Consider the following 14,760-nt stretch of genomic DNA (forward strand, 5'->3'; position numbering starts at 1 on the left):
TTAGTTAGCTTTCTTTCTCTAGTTAGCCTGCTAACACTCAACTACAGCTTCACAATGCCCGCCCAGCGTACATCGTGATTTGCCAACACAAAGACGTTACGTCATTACGTTGGTTTTAGAGCACGTTGGGTGCGCTTGGTTTGTAACCCAGCGTGTTCCGTTTAAGTGAACTCGGGGTTTTGAAGCAAGAGATGCATCGATGACGTTGACTGGACAAAAACAACTCATATTCAATGTAGTCTGGAATCAAAATAATTAAAACAATGTTATTCTGAATGGTGCAAAGCTGTGCATATTCTGAAAAAGGAACCCAATGATTATTGCCTTAACTTTATGTCGGTCATTGTTGACGGCTATTTTTGACCGATTTCTTCCTCGTATTGCATCTGCAAGTATTTTTTCTCACTCATCTCACATGTGAAAGTGTCAGTTACTGACTGTATTTGGTTGAATGACATCTACAGTATAAATTTAAAAAGTTTAATTTGAAAAAAGCCCTGTACTTCTTTGAAGTTATACTTCGTAGGAGTTCAACCCTTTCAGTATCATTAATTAAAGCCTACCACCTAGTGGCAACATGGTGTATGTATGTTGTCAGTGATAGACAGCATACCACACTCTACTCCAAAGCATGGAGGCTTTTCTAACCACTGGGGCCTCACATGTCTCTGTTGGGACCTCAGTTTTGTGTTGAATATAATTAAGTACATTTACCCAAGTACTGTACTCAAGTACAAATCTAAGGTACTTGAGTATTTTCATTTTAAACAACTTAATATTTCTACATCACTACATCTTTGTGGAGTTTTGTACTTTTTACTCCACTACAGTGTGACAGCTTTGATGACAAGTTACTTTTCAGAAGATTTTTCATAACCTTCCTGTCCAGTGAAAACCATGTATCTCCAGATCTGTTGATTTTGAATGTGTGTGATAAATTGAAGGATTGAGTGTTGGATTATCTGAAAAATCGTTTGTCACAGAGATGAAAACAGGGCTGTTTTTCTGAGCTCGTGTAAACCTGACTTTTTTGATATATATGGGTTCATATGAGGTTCTTACAAGACAGTGACATCAAGAACATATGATGATCCTATGGAATATAATGCACTCCTGTAGATTAAAAATGCTCAGCAGTATATAAAGTAGCGATAATTAGTGCAACCTTAAACACCTACAGCAGTAATTGATTAATATGAATTTATTATTTAACAATAAGATAAGTATTTCCACAGTGTGGTATTAGTACTTTTACATATGCAAAGGATCTTAATACTTCCTCCACCACTGGCACCACTGACTTTGAGTGACATGTAAGAGTTGTGTACGATGAGCCTTAATGTAGCAGTTGAATCAGAATGAACAAATTATATTATACAGTATTAAGAAGTAAATTAGGAATGATGTGAGTAACCGTTGCCACTAGATCATATAAACACTTTAATAACTCATGCTTTGATTTGGCAAGAAAAATCCCTCATAAGTTGGTAACTTGCATTTCTCACTAAGGGAATAAATAAACTAAACTGTTCTACAAGTACATACTGTTTTTTCAGAGTATTTTACATTCTCACTGAATGCAGAGTCTAAACTCAAGTACTAGGGTCATACGGGAGTGGAAACTTTATTAACACAACCATAATAGAGCATAAAGGTGCTGTGTGGGCTTTAACACAATTTGCTTTGTGTTGGAAAAGTAACACCAATCAGGCCTTTCTCAATGAAGATGCAAGATTTTTTTTTTTCTAGTTTGTATTATGGTCAATGGACCATGTATTAACAGACACGTGGGAACGTTAAATGAAATTTTCAGATTGGTCAGATTTGGCAATGGATGGGTTTGATGTGGTGAAAACAGGCCAAAATAATATATAACATGTAACACTGTCTCCAGGGGTATCCTCGGGATTTATAATTAATGATGCATTAATGTATAGTCAGCTTTTTTTTATGATTTCCAGACCCATTTTATTCTCAATATCAAAAAACAAACAAACAACAAAAATACAGCTATTTGGCCTTGTTTGTGAAACTGTGGAAATTGTTTTACTTCCCTTGATTGTTCACTTGGGGGCAGTGCAGGTCTATATATTGTCACAGCTGAGCTTTGCAGCTCTCAGGAGGAAATTTTGCTATTACCCATAGCACTGTACAAAACTAATGCCACTACTAATAACAATTTGTGTCTTCCTTGCTTGCTCCATCCCTTATGATTTGTAATTTACAGTACTGTGCAAAAGTTTTAGGGAGGTGTGAAAAAAATGCTGTACACTAAGAATGCTTTCAAAAATATAAATAATAGGTTATTTTTATTAATTTACAAAATGAAAAGTGAGTGAACAAAAGAAAAATCTACAAAAAAATCAATATTTGGTGTAATTACCCTTTGCCTTCAAACCAGCATCAATTCTTACAGCTATACTTGCACACATTCAGAGATTTTGTAGGATTATAGTCAGGTGTATGATCAACCAGTTATACCATACATGTGCTAATGATGATCAATTTCACACGTAGGTTTAAAAAAGTCAGTAAATGAAACAGAAACAGCTGTTTAGGAGTCTTAAAATTGGTTGAGGAACAGCCAAACTCTGCTACCAAGGTGAGGTTGTGGACAGTTTTATGCAACAGGTCAAACACCATGGTGAGACTGAGCACAGCAACAAGATAAAAGGTGGTTACACTGCATCAGCAAGGTCTCTCCCAGACAAAGATGTCAAAAGACTGGGGTTTCAAGATGTGCTGTTTAAGCTCTTTTAAAAAAGTACAAAGAAACAGGCAAAGCTGAGGATTGTAGACGGAGACGTAGACAGCAGATGAAAAACACATCATGCCTTTTTCCCTTGGAAACTGGAAGATGTCCACCAATGCCATCAGCTCAGAACTGGCAGAAACCAGTGGGATCAAGGTACATCCATCTACTGTCCGGAGAAGCCTGGCCAGAAGGGGTCTTCATGGAAGAGTTGCAGCCAAAAAGCCATACCTCGGACATGGAAACAAGGCCAAGCGACTCAACTATGCACAAACACATTGTAACTGGGGTGTAAAAAAAAATGGCAGCAGGCGCTCTGGACTGATGAGAAATACATCAGATACTTATCCATCATGTAATACCATCAGGGAGGAGTATGATTGGCCCCAAATTTATTCTGCAGCAGGACAACGACCCCAAACATACAGCCAACGCCATTAAGAACTATCTTCAGCATAAAGTAGAACAAGAAGTCCTGGAAGTGATGGTAAGGTCCCCACAGATCCCTGATCTCAACATCATCAAGTCTGTCTGCGGTTACACGAAGAGACAGAAGGATTGGAGGAAGCCTACATTCACAGAAGATTTGTGATTAGTTCTTCCAGATGTTTGGAACAACCTGCCAGGCAAGTTCCATCAAAAACGGTGTGCAAGTACTTGGAAGAATTGATGCTGTTTTAAAGGCAAATATTGATTTTATATAGATTTCTCTTTTGTTAATTCACTGCATTTTGTTAATTGATGAAAATAAACTATTAACACCTTAATTTTTGATAGCATTCCTTGTTTACAAGCATTTTTTCACACCTGCCTAAAACTTTTGCACAGTACTGTATGTCATTTTTAAATGTTAATAAAGTAAATTATATTTAAGTTGTAAACAAGTTTCCTTGTTTCAATCATCATTTTAACTTCTTGTGTTTTTCCTGTGCAAATACATGAATGCTGAGTGTTTTGTGGTGTTTGCATTGACAATGGGTGTCTGGCATCATCGGGAAGGCAATATAAAATCATGATTAGGACAGTGAGTATCAGGACAGACAGTGAATAGATATTATTGTGTGTAATAGATTAAGATCTAAGCCTATTAAAGCTAACTGACCAATAAAAGAGGGACTTGCACAACGGGCCAGTTTGTCATGCTGCCTTTTGGGGCTTTTATTTTGAAAAACCAATGCGCTTCAGAGTTCCCCAGTAAGCTCTTCCCATCTGCAGACTTTTAATTTGAATATCATACATCATCAGGGTCCCCCAGTAAGCTCATACTACCAGATGGGGTCCCAGGGTTTGGACAAGATGCACAGTATGCATGCAGCAAGTTAAAGTATTTGACATTAAACATTTTGATATATGCGTGTGACTTTGCAGATTTGACTCCATGACATGCTTTGTGTGTAGGTACGTGTGTGTATGTGTGTGTGTCACATTCATGAAGAAGCCACCAGCTGCAGCTCGCTGCTGAGGGACTCCTGGGTCACACTGATCACTCTCTGGAAATTCACTATTCACTATTACTGAAATCACAGAGATTTTGACATTATGGAGAGTAGACTCTGCAATAATGCAACTATGACACCAAAAAGGTAACTTATAGTAGTGTCAGAGCCACTTCTGAGTGAAAGGAAGTGCATGCAATCACTCAGTTTTGCAGAGAATAATTTAAGGTAATTGATATTTAATGTGTTTTTGATATGAAGCTTCAAGAGCTTCAAGCTTTTGAATGAAATATGACAAAACAGAAAGTTGCTGCAGTAAAGTGTCAAATTGTGCCTGAATTGACCAAATAAATGGAAGTCACTGAAAGTACCACTCATGCACATGGAGGTTTACTCTGTTAATCTTGATCCATTTCCCAGACACATTTTGGTTTGATGACCAAACTACCCCAAATACGCATGACTGGGAAGCATTGTTTGTTCGACAAAAATGTGACTTGGGGATGAAAAATGATCAGCAGCTGACTGGCTCTGTTCTTTCACATCGTAAGGACAGTTTGTGAAAGTTTCTTCCCAAGAAATTTCTCTGCAATCAGGACTCACATGATGAGAAAACATTTCATGTCAAATACAGAGGAAAGCTGGCCTTAGCTGTCCCGCTCAGTATTTATTAGATTTAATAAAATGACAGTGTCTAATTGAGACAAGTTTATCTTGTCAGAAAGCTTTGATGACATGCAGCTTCCTCGCCCATCGTTCATATGGGGAAGCATGCTAAGATTAGACCACAGATCGGCAGACAGGATATCTGCATCCTGCCAGCTCTCTGCTAGAGAGGCTGGGAGGTGACCCATCTGGTGGAAGCTGTCAGCGGCCTTTTCACGTCATCGCACAGGCTGGGCTGGGCTGGGGCGGGCCACAGGGGCTTAACTGGAATTGGCCTGAGGTCACCCAGACCCGAAAGTCATCTAGAGCTCCCTCGTTAGTCATAAAGCACAAGTTTACGCTTCATCTCTGGAGTTCAAACATGAGAATTTATAGAAGCTGGAATTTATACAAACCACAAACCAGCCTTTCTCACCGATCTTACTCCTGCTTGACTTCATTTTAAGTGTTTTGTTGATAGTTTGTTGTTAAAATTTGTTAGAGGCATAGACGTGCAGGCTTCTTATGTAAACATACGCTTTCTTAAAAACCGGAGCGCCAATTCAGACTCGAAAGAAAGGACAGTAGCCTACCCCGCATGCTTTTGTGACTGCCTTACAATGACACTGTGTACAAGAAAGACATAATAGAAACAGAAATAATTCATTCAGTGGGGCTTCAATATAAATGCGAACTGGGGCGGATAGATCCTGCATATCTCACATAGCATAACAAGAACGCTTGTGTTGACTGAATCACTGAAAAAACTCAATGAAGCTCTATGAAAAAAAATCATTGTTTCTTTAATAGTTAGAATAACCTGCAGCCTGTCTGCAGGTGCTGCACTGTTCAATTATTATGCTTCATTGTCGAAATGAGGAAAAGTCATACACAGTCGGCTCATTGACCATTTCTCATTTGCACAGCAGCAGTTGTCACCATGTCTGAGAAAAGAAAAAAAAAACAAAACGTATTTGTCTTTAAGTTTCATTTTCTATTTTGATTTATACATCATTACAAAAAAGTAGCACATAATCAAAACCGTTAACCTAATCTCATTTCACATCATCACCCTCATGTCATCGCTGCCATTAGATTTCTAAATGAAATATTGCTTGAATATCCTGAACAGCGGCCCAATGAGGGATCATAATTTAACAGAGAGTTAACTGTAAGTGTGAACTGAATCAGAATTCAGTTCGCTACTTTATTGCCATGTCAACAAAGCTGACAGCAACAAGATGACATGGTTTTGTTGTTCTCTTCCTTTATTCATGAAATAGTTTGCTGACTAATTAGTCTCCCTTTAAAAGGCTGAAAGACACAAAACACACAGTCAATCAGTCAAAGACATATCAGTGAATGTGACCGATATGTCGGCTGGTAAACAAGCTCCTTCCTGTCTTGTGGCCAAGCTGAAAATGGGTCAGAGTGGCTCAGGATGAATCAGGGTGAAACAAAAGTCACAATGAAATGAACTGTCATGCACACATACTAATGTTATCTTACTCAGACAGGAAGTATTATTACCTTCACAACTGCCCCGCAATTCATTTACTCTATGACACAGCTGTTATGGTAGGACATCATTCAAATTATAGTAGTCGAATACGTTGAATTGCTTGTGTGGGATGAGACTGCTGGGTCATGAATTGGCCCACATTTCACAGTTCATAAATGTGAGGTGCCAGAGCTTTCCCCATGACCCAAATGGTAAAACACTGCTGCTGCATAATGCCTTACAAATTCAAATCGGGGTCAAATATAGCGCCTCTGTAAGTATAAGCAGCCTGTAATGCTCAAGGTCATCCTGGAAAATGAGAGTGTGGTAAGTCTACCACACAGTAGGAGGTGTGACCAAAGAAAATGTTCAATAAGCCTCACATCTAAATGAAGTCTGGCTGAAGCTACTCTTAATTAGGTCCTCACTGGCTGTGTCACGGCAGTGGTCTCTCTGCTGTGGTGGCTAATGAGAATTTGTCCCTGCAGTGTTTACCAGGTGTGTGTAATGTGTGTGTGTGTGTGCTGGAGGGGGGGCCAGAGGGGATTAACTGCTGAATCTCTCCTTTGATGCAAACATACGTGAAAATATATAGGTCAGTGAGGGTTTTAGAAGTTCCAGAGATGAAATCAAAAAGCCCATAAAATTACAACAGCTACAGCAGAGAGCAGCCGACTCTGCCGCTGTATGTGTGTTTTTAAAAGGACAGTCCCCCTCTGATACTTTTAGATGAATTAACTACATCATAAACATTGTATGTAATCTGTGACGCTGCCATGCTGTTCATCACGGGTGTCTACATAATCCCTCCTTATGCAGGCAGACGATAAGCAAGGCAATCAATACTACACACGGCCATTATCAATGTTAACTCACTCTGACTTATCAGTGGTCAAACACTAAGTGAGCCCATTGCAAAACCATATAAAACGCCAGGCTACTGAGGCTTCTGACCGGCACTAAGAGGATGGACACCTGCGAGCGATTGAGGCCCTGATATCACAGGAATATGGGTCAATGAAAAAAGGGTTTTCATTTGCAGAGACAATGTATTGCCGTGTATCTCATTTGTGTTGCACTGGTACCCGTTTCAGAGAGAGAATGCGTTTGCACATGTCACCAGCTGCGTTTGAGAGGCAGTAAGCTGTTGCTCAGAAATACGGTAGAGAGGAAGTGGCGATGGCTACCCCTGTCCATATAGTGTTAGGTTTTCTTTTTCACGCCACATCATTAATCTAATTTCAACACAGCCGAGGAAGAGGGGTACCCAGATAAAAAGGCATGACCTGAATACAGCACTTCACTGATGCACAGAATTGGCACGCACACTCATGATTACACAGGTTGCCATGCTTCACTCTATATGCACACCAAGTGATGTCACACTCGTAGACGTAGGAGGGTGAATTTAGGGATAAGTGCTTGTGAGGTTGCTCGGAGCGTTCGTTCTCAGCCACCGCAGGTCAGAGGTGTTTGTTCTGTGTATTGATAGATCGTCTGTGGCCTATTTCAGGGGAAATATAGGCTATCAGGGGTTTCATTCAAAAGAGAACTCATTTGGGCAACAGTGTTAGCTAAAGTTTGATAAATAGCAGGATAACTAAAACCTAGAAAATCATATTTGGCTTCTCCAAAATATATAACACAATGGCCCCTAAAACAACTATATTATAATATTTTTACAGTTCCCCATTTGAATATACTATAGTTAGACTTGCAAATCCTATATTTGGGACTAAGGGAGGCAAACATGGTAAAGTGTGAAACCATCCTTCCACTTATTTTTGTTTTGAAAGAAGTGAAATAAGAGTAAAATCCTCTTAGTTTAGTCAAACATAAGACTTTGAAAATGCATTAAAAACCTTAAGATTTATAAGCAACACACAGTTATGGTATAGAAGGTAAAAGCACCCATTGTGTCATTTTTTTACTATTAATAAATGATGCTTTTGTATTAATTAATCAAATTAGTTAATATTACTGCTGCATTCATGCATATGTTGCATTTTACCGCTGTAGATGTTTAAGGTTGAGCTTATACTTTATATACTGCTGGTTAGTTTAGTCTATATCAATGCATCATATTCTTTAAGATTATCATATGTTCTTAGTGTCACTGTCCCATGAAAACCACACAACACTGTTTTCAGTGTTTCCACCGAATCCAAGAGGGTTTTTAAAGTTTATTTTAAGATGAAGGAGACCCATTAAGGAACACTTCATCCGTAAACCTGTGGTTTTCACTGGGCAGGCAGGGTATGAGAAAAAATGATCTTAAAAGTAACTAGTAACTAAAGCTGTCACAAAAATGCAGTGGAGGGGAAAAAATGCAATAGTTTCCTCTGAGATTTAGTGGCGAAGCATAATGTTTCATAAACTGGAAATACTCAAGTTAAGTACCTCTAATTTGTTCTGAAGTAGGTACTTGTGAAAGGGGGTCGCCCATGCATGTTGCCCAAACTTTTGCTTCTGTCCTTTTCCCTTTTTTGTTACTTTGAAGCTGTAAAAGACAGAAAGAAAGAAACAAAAAAAGTAATCTTGCTTAAAATATTGAAGAAAATTTATGTTATTTAGAAATCAGGTCATCTTTTACTCACTTAGCTTATTCGCTGTAGAAGAAATGTTGACCTTTTTGCGTGGAACAATAAATAAATAAATAATGCTTGGAAGTTTTTTGGAGCTTTTTCGCGTATTTGAAAAAACATTTACGGCTTTTACCGAGTGACGTTAACGTGCGACATATGACGTGTACTGTCTGCGCCGTGAAGCAGGAAGAGTGATGGCGGTGGCTCAACCAAAGCTAGAGAAGGAGGGCGACGATTGCTCTTTGCTGCCTTTAGTTCATGATATTATCAAATGGTAAGATTGCCGACAGGTTCGTTTATGTTACGTGTTTACTCACGGCTCCGTGGTCACCTCCTTTGCTCGTAAACAATCTTTGTGGTGACGTTGCTAAGCTTGTTGTTAGCTAAAGCTAACGTTACAGCTAGGCTAACTTAGAAAGAGGTAAATGTCCAAAACGACATAACGTTAACATCGTGGAAATAACATTTTGCCTTATTCACTTTACTCTCTTAAAGCATGGACAAGGACAGCCAGGATGTCCACCAAGAACTGGCCAAGCTGAAGGCAAAGATCCAGGAGGCTCGGGAGCAGATATCCAGCATGCCCGGGGTAGACAGCAGTCCGCTGGAGCAGCAGCAGCAGCTGGCCACGCTGCGGGAGCAGGTCCGTACCAAGAACCAGCTGCTGCAGAAATACAAAAGCCTGTGCATGTTTGACGTGCCAAAAGCATCGTGAAAGTGAAGACTGGGTTAATGTACTGACTGGAGGAAGCACACAGACATGCCAGGTGCTGGAAGGACTTCTTTTCATGCTCGCCTATGGCGCACATAAACGTGCGATTCATGAATACGGGATGGACGTTTAGATGAACAAAGACTTATTCTTCCTCAGTTGCGTCGCATTTCGAGATTTGTTTGAACGTCTGGCAATGTCCTCTTTTTCTCTTTGCTTTTTCGTTACGAGAATGCAAACTTGGTTAAGTTGTATTTGTATTTAATGTAGTTTTTCAGTGTTTCGTTTTCTTATCCTGTGATATCTTGTAACATCTCTATTTTGTAATAAAATTAATTGGTAAAAACTGATTCTCTTAAAGGCCTTTTTAAAGTAGCGTACTAGTGGTACACATTCATTGAATCCCGTGGCCTTCATCATTAATCAAGCATCTTTTTTCCTGCTGTCAGTGTGGAAAGCGATCATTCATTCAGTTTTAGACTTGGAGAGATTTATCCAGAATCCAGTGATTCAATGATGGAAAATGTGTATCTACATTTACAAGCTGGTAACAGGAAAGGCTGAAATAGTTATCAGTAGCACCGTAGTGAAAATGCTGTGGGGAGTGTGTTTAGGGCTCCTAATGGACACAGTTCAGTAGGCTGCCTGTGCATGAAGTGACAGGATCATCTATCAGGCAACATATGATGTGTTCAGGGAAATGTGGGACATTTTCTAGGAGGGGGGGACTGTTGACTGCAATGTGCAGAAGTGTTTTATGTGACTTCTTTGTGTTTTGCTTGAAAGGAAAGAGAAGAGGGAGACAGACTATGAAAGTAACAAGTGGTTTTATTTTCTCTTTTATGCAAAAGTTGACGCAGACATAATAAATACACATTCAGAATCTAATTTGTTCATGATGCAACAACCATTCAAGATCCACCAAGTTTTAAAAAAAAAACCTAAATGTAAACATTTTTTTTCTCAACTAATGTAGAGGCAGATTTTACAGCATTTTCAGAGCATCTACTGCATCACTACAAGGGCACCGAAAGGCCTGTGAGCTGCCACTTGCTCCATGTGTCAGTGCAGTGTGGGTCACAAAGTGTCACTGTCGCCTCAGAGTCTACAGTGTTTGGGCTCTGTGCGCAGAGCGGCTGGCCTCCTCTTCCTCAGCTTCGGAGAGTCTCGCAGAAAGTCCCATGCGCGCGGGCAAAGAGTGTCAACATATGATGCAGCCCTTCTCTTTGGTCTGGCTGCCTCCCACGGCTTTCTCCTTTATGTACATCAAGTCACTGTGCACGCTGGGCCTCCGCGCAAACGGCGCCACAATCCCATACGCGTTCCCGTCTTTGCACTTCCTGTTCCTGAAGGACTTTCTGTGAAGGACCTCGCAGTACTGCAGGGACACTTTGCAGTGCCGATCGGGGCTCATTTCGTTCGGCAGCTTGGCCATGGTAAAGAGAGTCTGAAACATTTGGTCCACGTTGGTGTTCTTCTTTGCCGAGATTTCGAAGTAGGCGCAGTGCTCGTCTGCACCGACCAGCTGCTCGATCTCGTCCTCCTGCACCTCACGATAAAAGTCCTTGTCACACTTGTTGCCGCAGATGACCAGCGGGACGTCCACGTTCTCCTTGGTCTTGTTTCGCAGGCAGGACTTGGTCTCATAAATCTGACGCTTCAGGCGCTGCACCTCCTGGAAGGAGTCTCTGTTGTCCAGGCTGAATACCAAGATGAACACATCACCTGGAAGACACGAGAGGACACAGGTTCAATGCCAAGCAACAGTAACATTATAATTAGCTCTGTGAACAGCCAAAGTGCTGCGGGGTTGAAGGGTTTTAAAGCTCAACTCACCGGTAAGGATTGAAAGCCTCCTCATTGCAGGGAAGGGATGGTTTCCAGATGTGTCCAAAATGTCCAGCTGATAAACTTCTCCCTTGATGCTGTAGAATTTCCTGTGAAAGTCCTCAATAGTGGGCGTGTACTGGTCGTCAAACCTCTCGTTCAGAAACCGAGAGATGATGGATGTCTTCCCAACTTTGGTGGAGCCCAGGATCACCATCCTGTGGCAGTTCTTGGCCGGTATGTCGAACTCGTTCTCGGATGGCGACATTTTCTTAATCATGCTTGCGGCGGTTGCACCCGGTGGTCGACGGTGCTAAAGCAAGAGATGGTTTAAATCCTCTCCGGTGATGTGAGAGGGTCTAACCTCGCTGTCTCTCTGAAGCCAGTCGAGGAGCGAGGAGAGAATTTATGGGGGAAGTTCGCCGCGCCTCCCCAATGCGTCATGCGTCACGCTCCAGCTTGGGGAGCTGGAGCAAGACCCGCAATTATAATGTTACTATGGCTGTATTTTGTGCGTCAGCCCTGTCCAACCCTCGTCTGCAGAAAACGGGACAGAAACCGCCTCGTTTCCAAGTTGAATGCTGAATTGTTTAAGCATTTCGCCACATGTTCGTGCGTAATTAAGTAATGAAATTGGGATAAAAGGATTTGAAATGCTTTAAATCTGGCACAGGCACAGTATTCAGGCGATTGCTTCTGCTTTGTGCATCACACTAAACCACAGCGCTTTAATGTATGAGAAAAGCAACCTCAGGCACCGTTTTTGCAACAGTCGAATTGCTTTCGACCATCGGCTTCACCCGGATCTTCAATCACCAGCAATCAACAGGATGTTGAAATATGTGAGTTTCGGAGAGCGGAGGGGGCGCGGCGGCGCACGCGAGGCATGTGAACGAGGAGAAACTGTGCTTTTTGCCCTTATTGTCCGACTTTATGTGTCGGTCTACCAAGGCGCTGTGTAACCCATCATTGTGTGTTATTCACTGTCTTGTTTTAAAAGGTTTTTGTTTCCTCTCATCTGTTTTATTTGTTATTGTCCTCTTATCATTTTTGTTTTTTTTAATCTATTTTGATTTTATTTATTTTTTCATTTTACATTATTGCTCTCAAATAGTTTCACTATTTGTTGTATTATCAGGTTGTCAGTAAAGCACTTATGCAACTAGCTAAATTTGATTTGATCTCAAATAAGTTTGTACTGCTACTCTAACCATTAAACTGTATCTTTCAGTCCTCATCAGTAGTAGCAGAACAGTGGGGAGTCTCATAGAATTAAACAGACATACATCACATTTTCCTATATTTCAGGGAAAAAGTTTCATTTGGAATTAAATCTGTTTTTCAACAGCAATTGCCAAGAAGACACCATAAAAACATTGTTACAACACCATAGAACACAAACAGGCCATGACAACGGACTCATGAGAATGAAAACAATATCTGGTTCAGATTCGTCTTAACACAAGGATGTTTCCCAATCGAAAAGTTAAACACTGTATTTATAAGGAGCGCTATCATCCAGATCGTTTCAAATCTTTAGAGTTAATGAAGATGTTTCATGGAATTATCCTCCTTCAAAAATAAAAAAAAAACGAATCATGTCTGCTATTAGACAAAAATGTCATTGTGAAAGCAAGTGACAATGTATATAATGTCACAATCAGACAAAAAGCAGACAGAAACCCTGCAGCTGAATAACAGCCGTGCATGACTGGTGCCTGCAGGCCGTCCAATCCAATTTGTATCGACTTCCTCATATGTGTTAATTGAAGTACCCCACAGACAGTCTAAAGATAGAACCGCTGTTTGTGACTCAATCTCGGCTCACCCACTTTGTTACCTTAAGCACTTATCACCTTTTACTTACCTTGTCACCTGTGAATCAGTGGAGGGGGATAAAATTACTCCTAAAAGAGAAAGTCTTGTGATTCATGTGTTACTGGTGCTGCCAAGTGTCAACATCTATTGTGTAATGATCTCTTCTTCTTGATTTGTTATTTTTAAGCAATTTTGCCCGTTTCATACTACTTCTTGCATTTGCTGTTGTATTATCATGCCTGTACTTTGTTCTTCGTGTGTTATTTCCGAATAATAGTAAAAGGATATACATATATGTAGATAATATCCATCTTTTATCCTTTTGAAGGGCATTAAGAGCATAAGCCAAACCACACACTTCTTGGACATTTTAGAGTGGCTATAACCTAAATTAAGGACTTTTCATTTAATTTAAGATGCCCTGTGCTCTTTAGTGCCCATTTTGACAGCGTGTGTCACGATTCCCTGAGTTTACAAATCTACATCATGACTGGATTAAGATGAAGCAACACAGCTGTCAGCAAGGTTCAGAAGGTTGACATTTCAATTATTCATTGCTCCCTCTGTCCCCTCTTATCTCTTTCCTTCTATGCTCTAACTAAGCTTGAAATATTTTAAAAAAACAACAACAACAACAACCTTTTTACACAACAGCCACAACAAGTCTCAGAAAAACGTAGTCATAAGTCTTGGTATTTACCTTGATTTCATGTGCAACCTAAAACTTGCCAACGCGGATGACCTTTTTTAGCCCTCTGTGGGGCATTGGGGATGAAATCAGATAGGTGTACTTAAGCCTGGTCGTTCAAGGCTTGAGCGATGGGTTTGTGTAACCAGGGTGGAGTGGACCAGTGCTGCACCCTTGGCCATTGGTCAGGAACTAAGCCAGTGTGTTCCCAGCGATGTGTATAATAGGACACGTGCAGAAGGGCTCGTTCTGCAAGGCCCTACCATATATCATCTGCAGAAAAACACGATGGAGGGACTATTATGTATGTTTCTCTGTCTCTGTGCATTTTAGATCGCTGTCGTCAAGAGCTTTACTAAACTGATTATTTTCTTAGAATTCTTGTGATATTGGTGGTAGTAAATAAGGTAACTGAGGGTTTTTCTTAGTGCACTGATAAAGAACAGATTTAAGATACTCTGTATATAGCATGTGCACAGAGAGGTTATACGTTGTATATATACGTTGTAAAATATTTTAAAAAATGAGCTTCAGAAAATATTACTTGCTTCAGATTCAAATGGATGCCTGACAAATGATCCCATTTCTTGGTATCAGCTGACGCAGAACAAGTCATGGCAAGATCTTCGCCGACAGAGTTTCTTTATTTGTTTTGTCAGAGAAAGAGAAACATCAGCTTTTTTCACTCTGCTGAGGCTCAATGACAAACACACAGACCTTGGCTGCTCACCTGAGAAGCGGCTCAGGGTCAGTCCCGGGGGAAAACGCAAACATACAGTACAGTCTAATGTGCCTC

The 14,760-nt window shown here is 40.5% G+C and overlaps 2 protein-coding genes across 2 annotated transcripts; one reads left to right on the forward strand and one right to left on the reverse strand.

The window, feature by feature from the left end:
• Window positions 1-9,100: 9,100 nt before the first annotated feature.
• On the forward strand, window positions 9,101-10,315 carry med9 (mediator complex subunit 9). The gene is made up of 2 exons (XM_041957793.1): window positions 9,101-9,193; window positions 9,415-10,315. Exons 1-2 carry the CDS (start codon window positions 9,114-9,116, stop codon window positions 9,632-9,634), a joined length of 300 nt encoding a protein of 99 aa, XP_041813727.1. The 5' UTR covers window positions 9,101-9,113; the 3' UTR covers window positions 9,635-10,315.
• A 209-nt stretch (window positions 10,316-10,524) lies between these two features.
• LOC121621285 (dexamethasone-induced Ras-related protein 1-like) lies at window positions 10,525-11,738 on the reverse strand. Its single transcript, XM_041957696.1, has 2 exons — window positions 11,468-11,738; window positions 10,525-11,356 (listed from the first exon to the last, which is right to left on the reverse strand). The coding sequence occupies exons 1-2, from the start codon at window positions 11,736-11,738 to the stop codon at window positions 10,833-10,835; spliced, it is 795 nt and encodes a 264-aa protein (XP_041813630.1). The 3' UTR covers window positions 10,525-10,832.
• Window positions 11,739-14,760: the final 3,022 nt, after the last annotated feature.

Source organism: Chelmon rostratus, chromosome 17, assembly GCF_017976325.1.
Source record: "Chelmon rostratus isolate fCheRos1 chromosome 17, fCheRos1.pri, whole genome shotgun sequence".
Classification (NCBI taxonomy): Eukaryota; Metazoa; Chordata; class Actinopteri; order Chaetodontiformes; family Chaetodontidae; genus Chelmon; species Chelmon rostratus.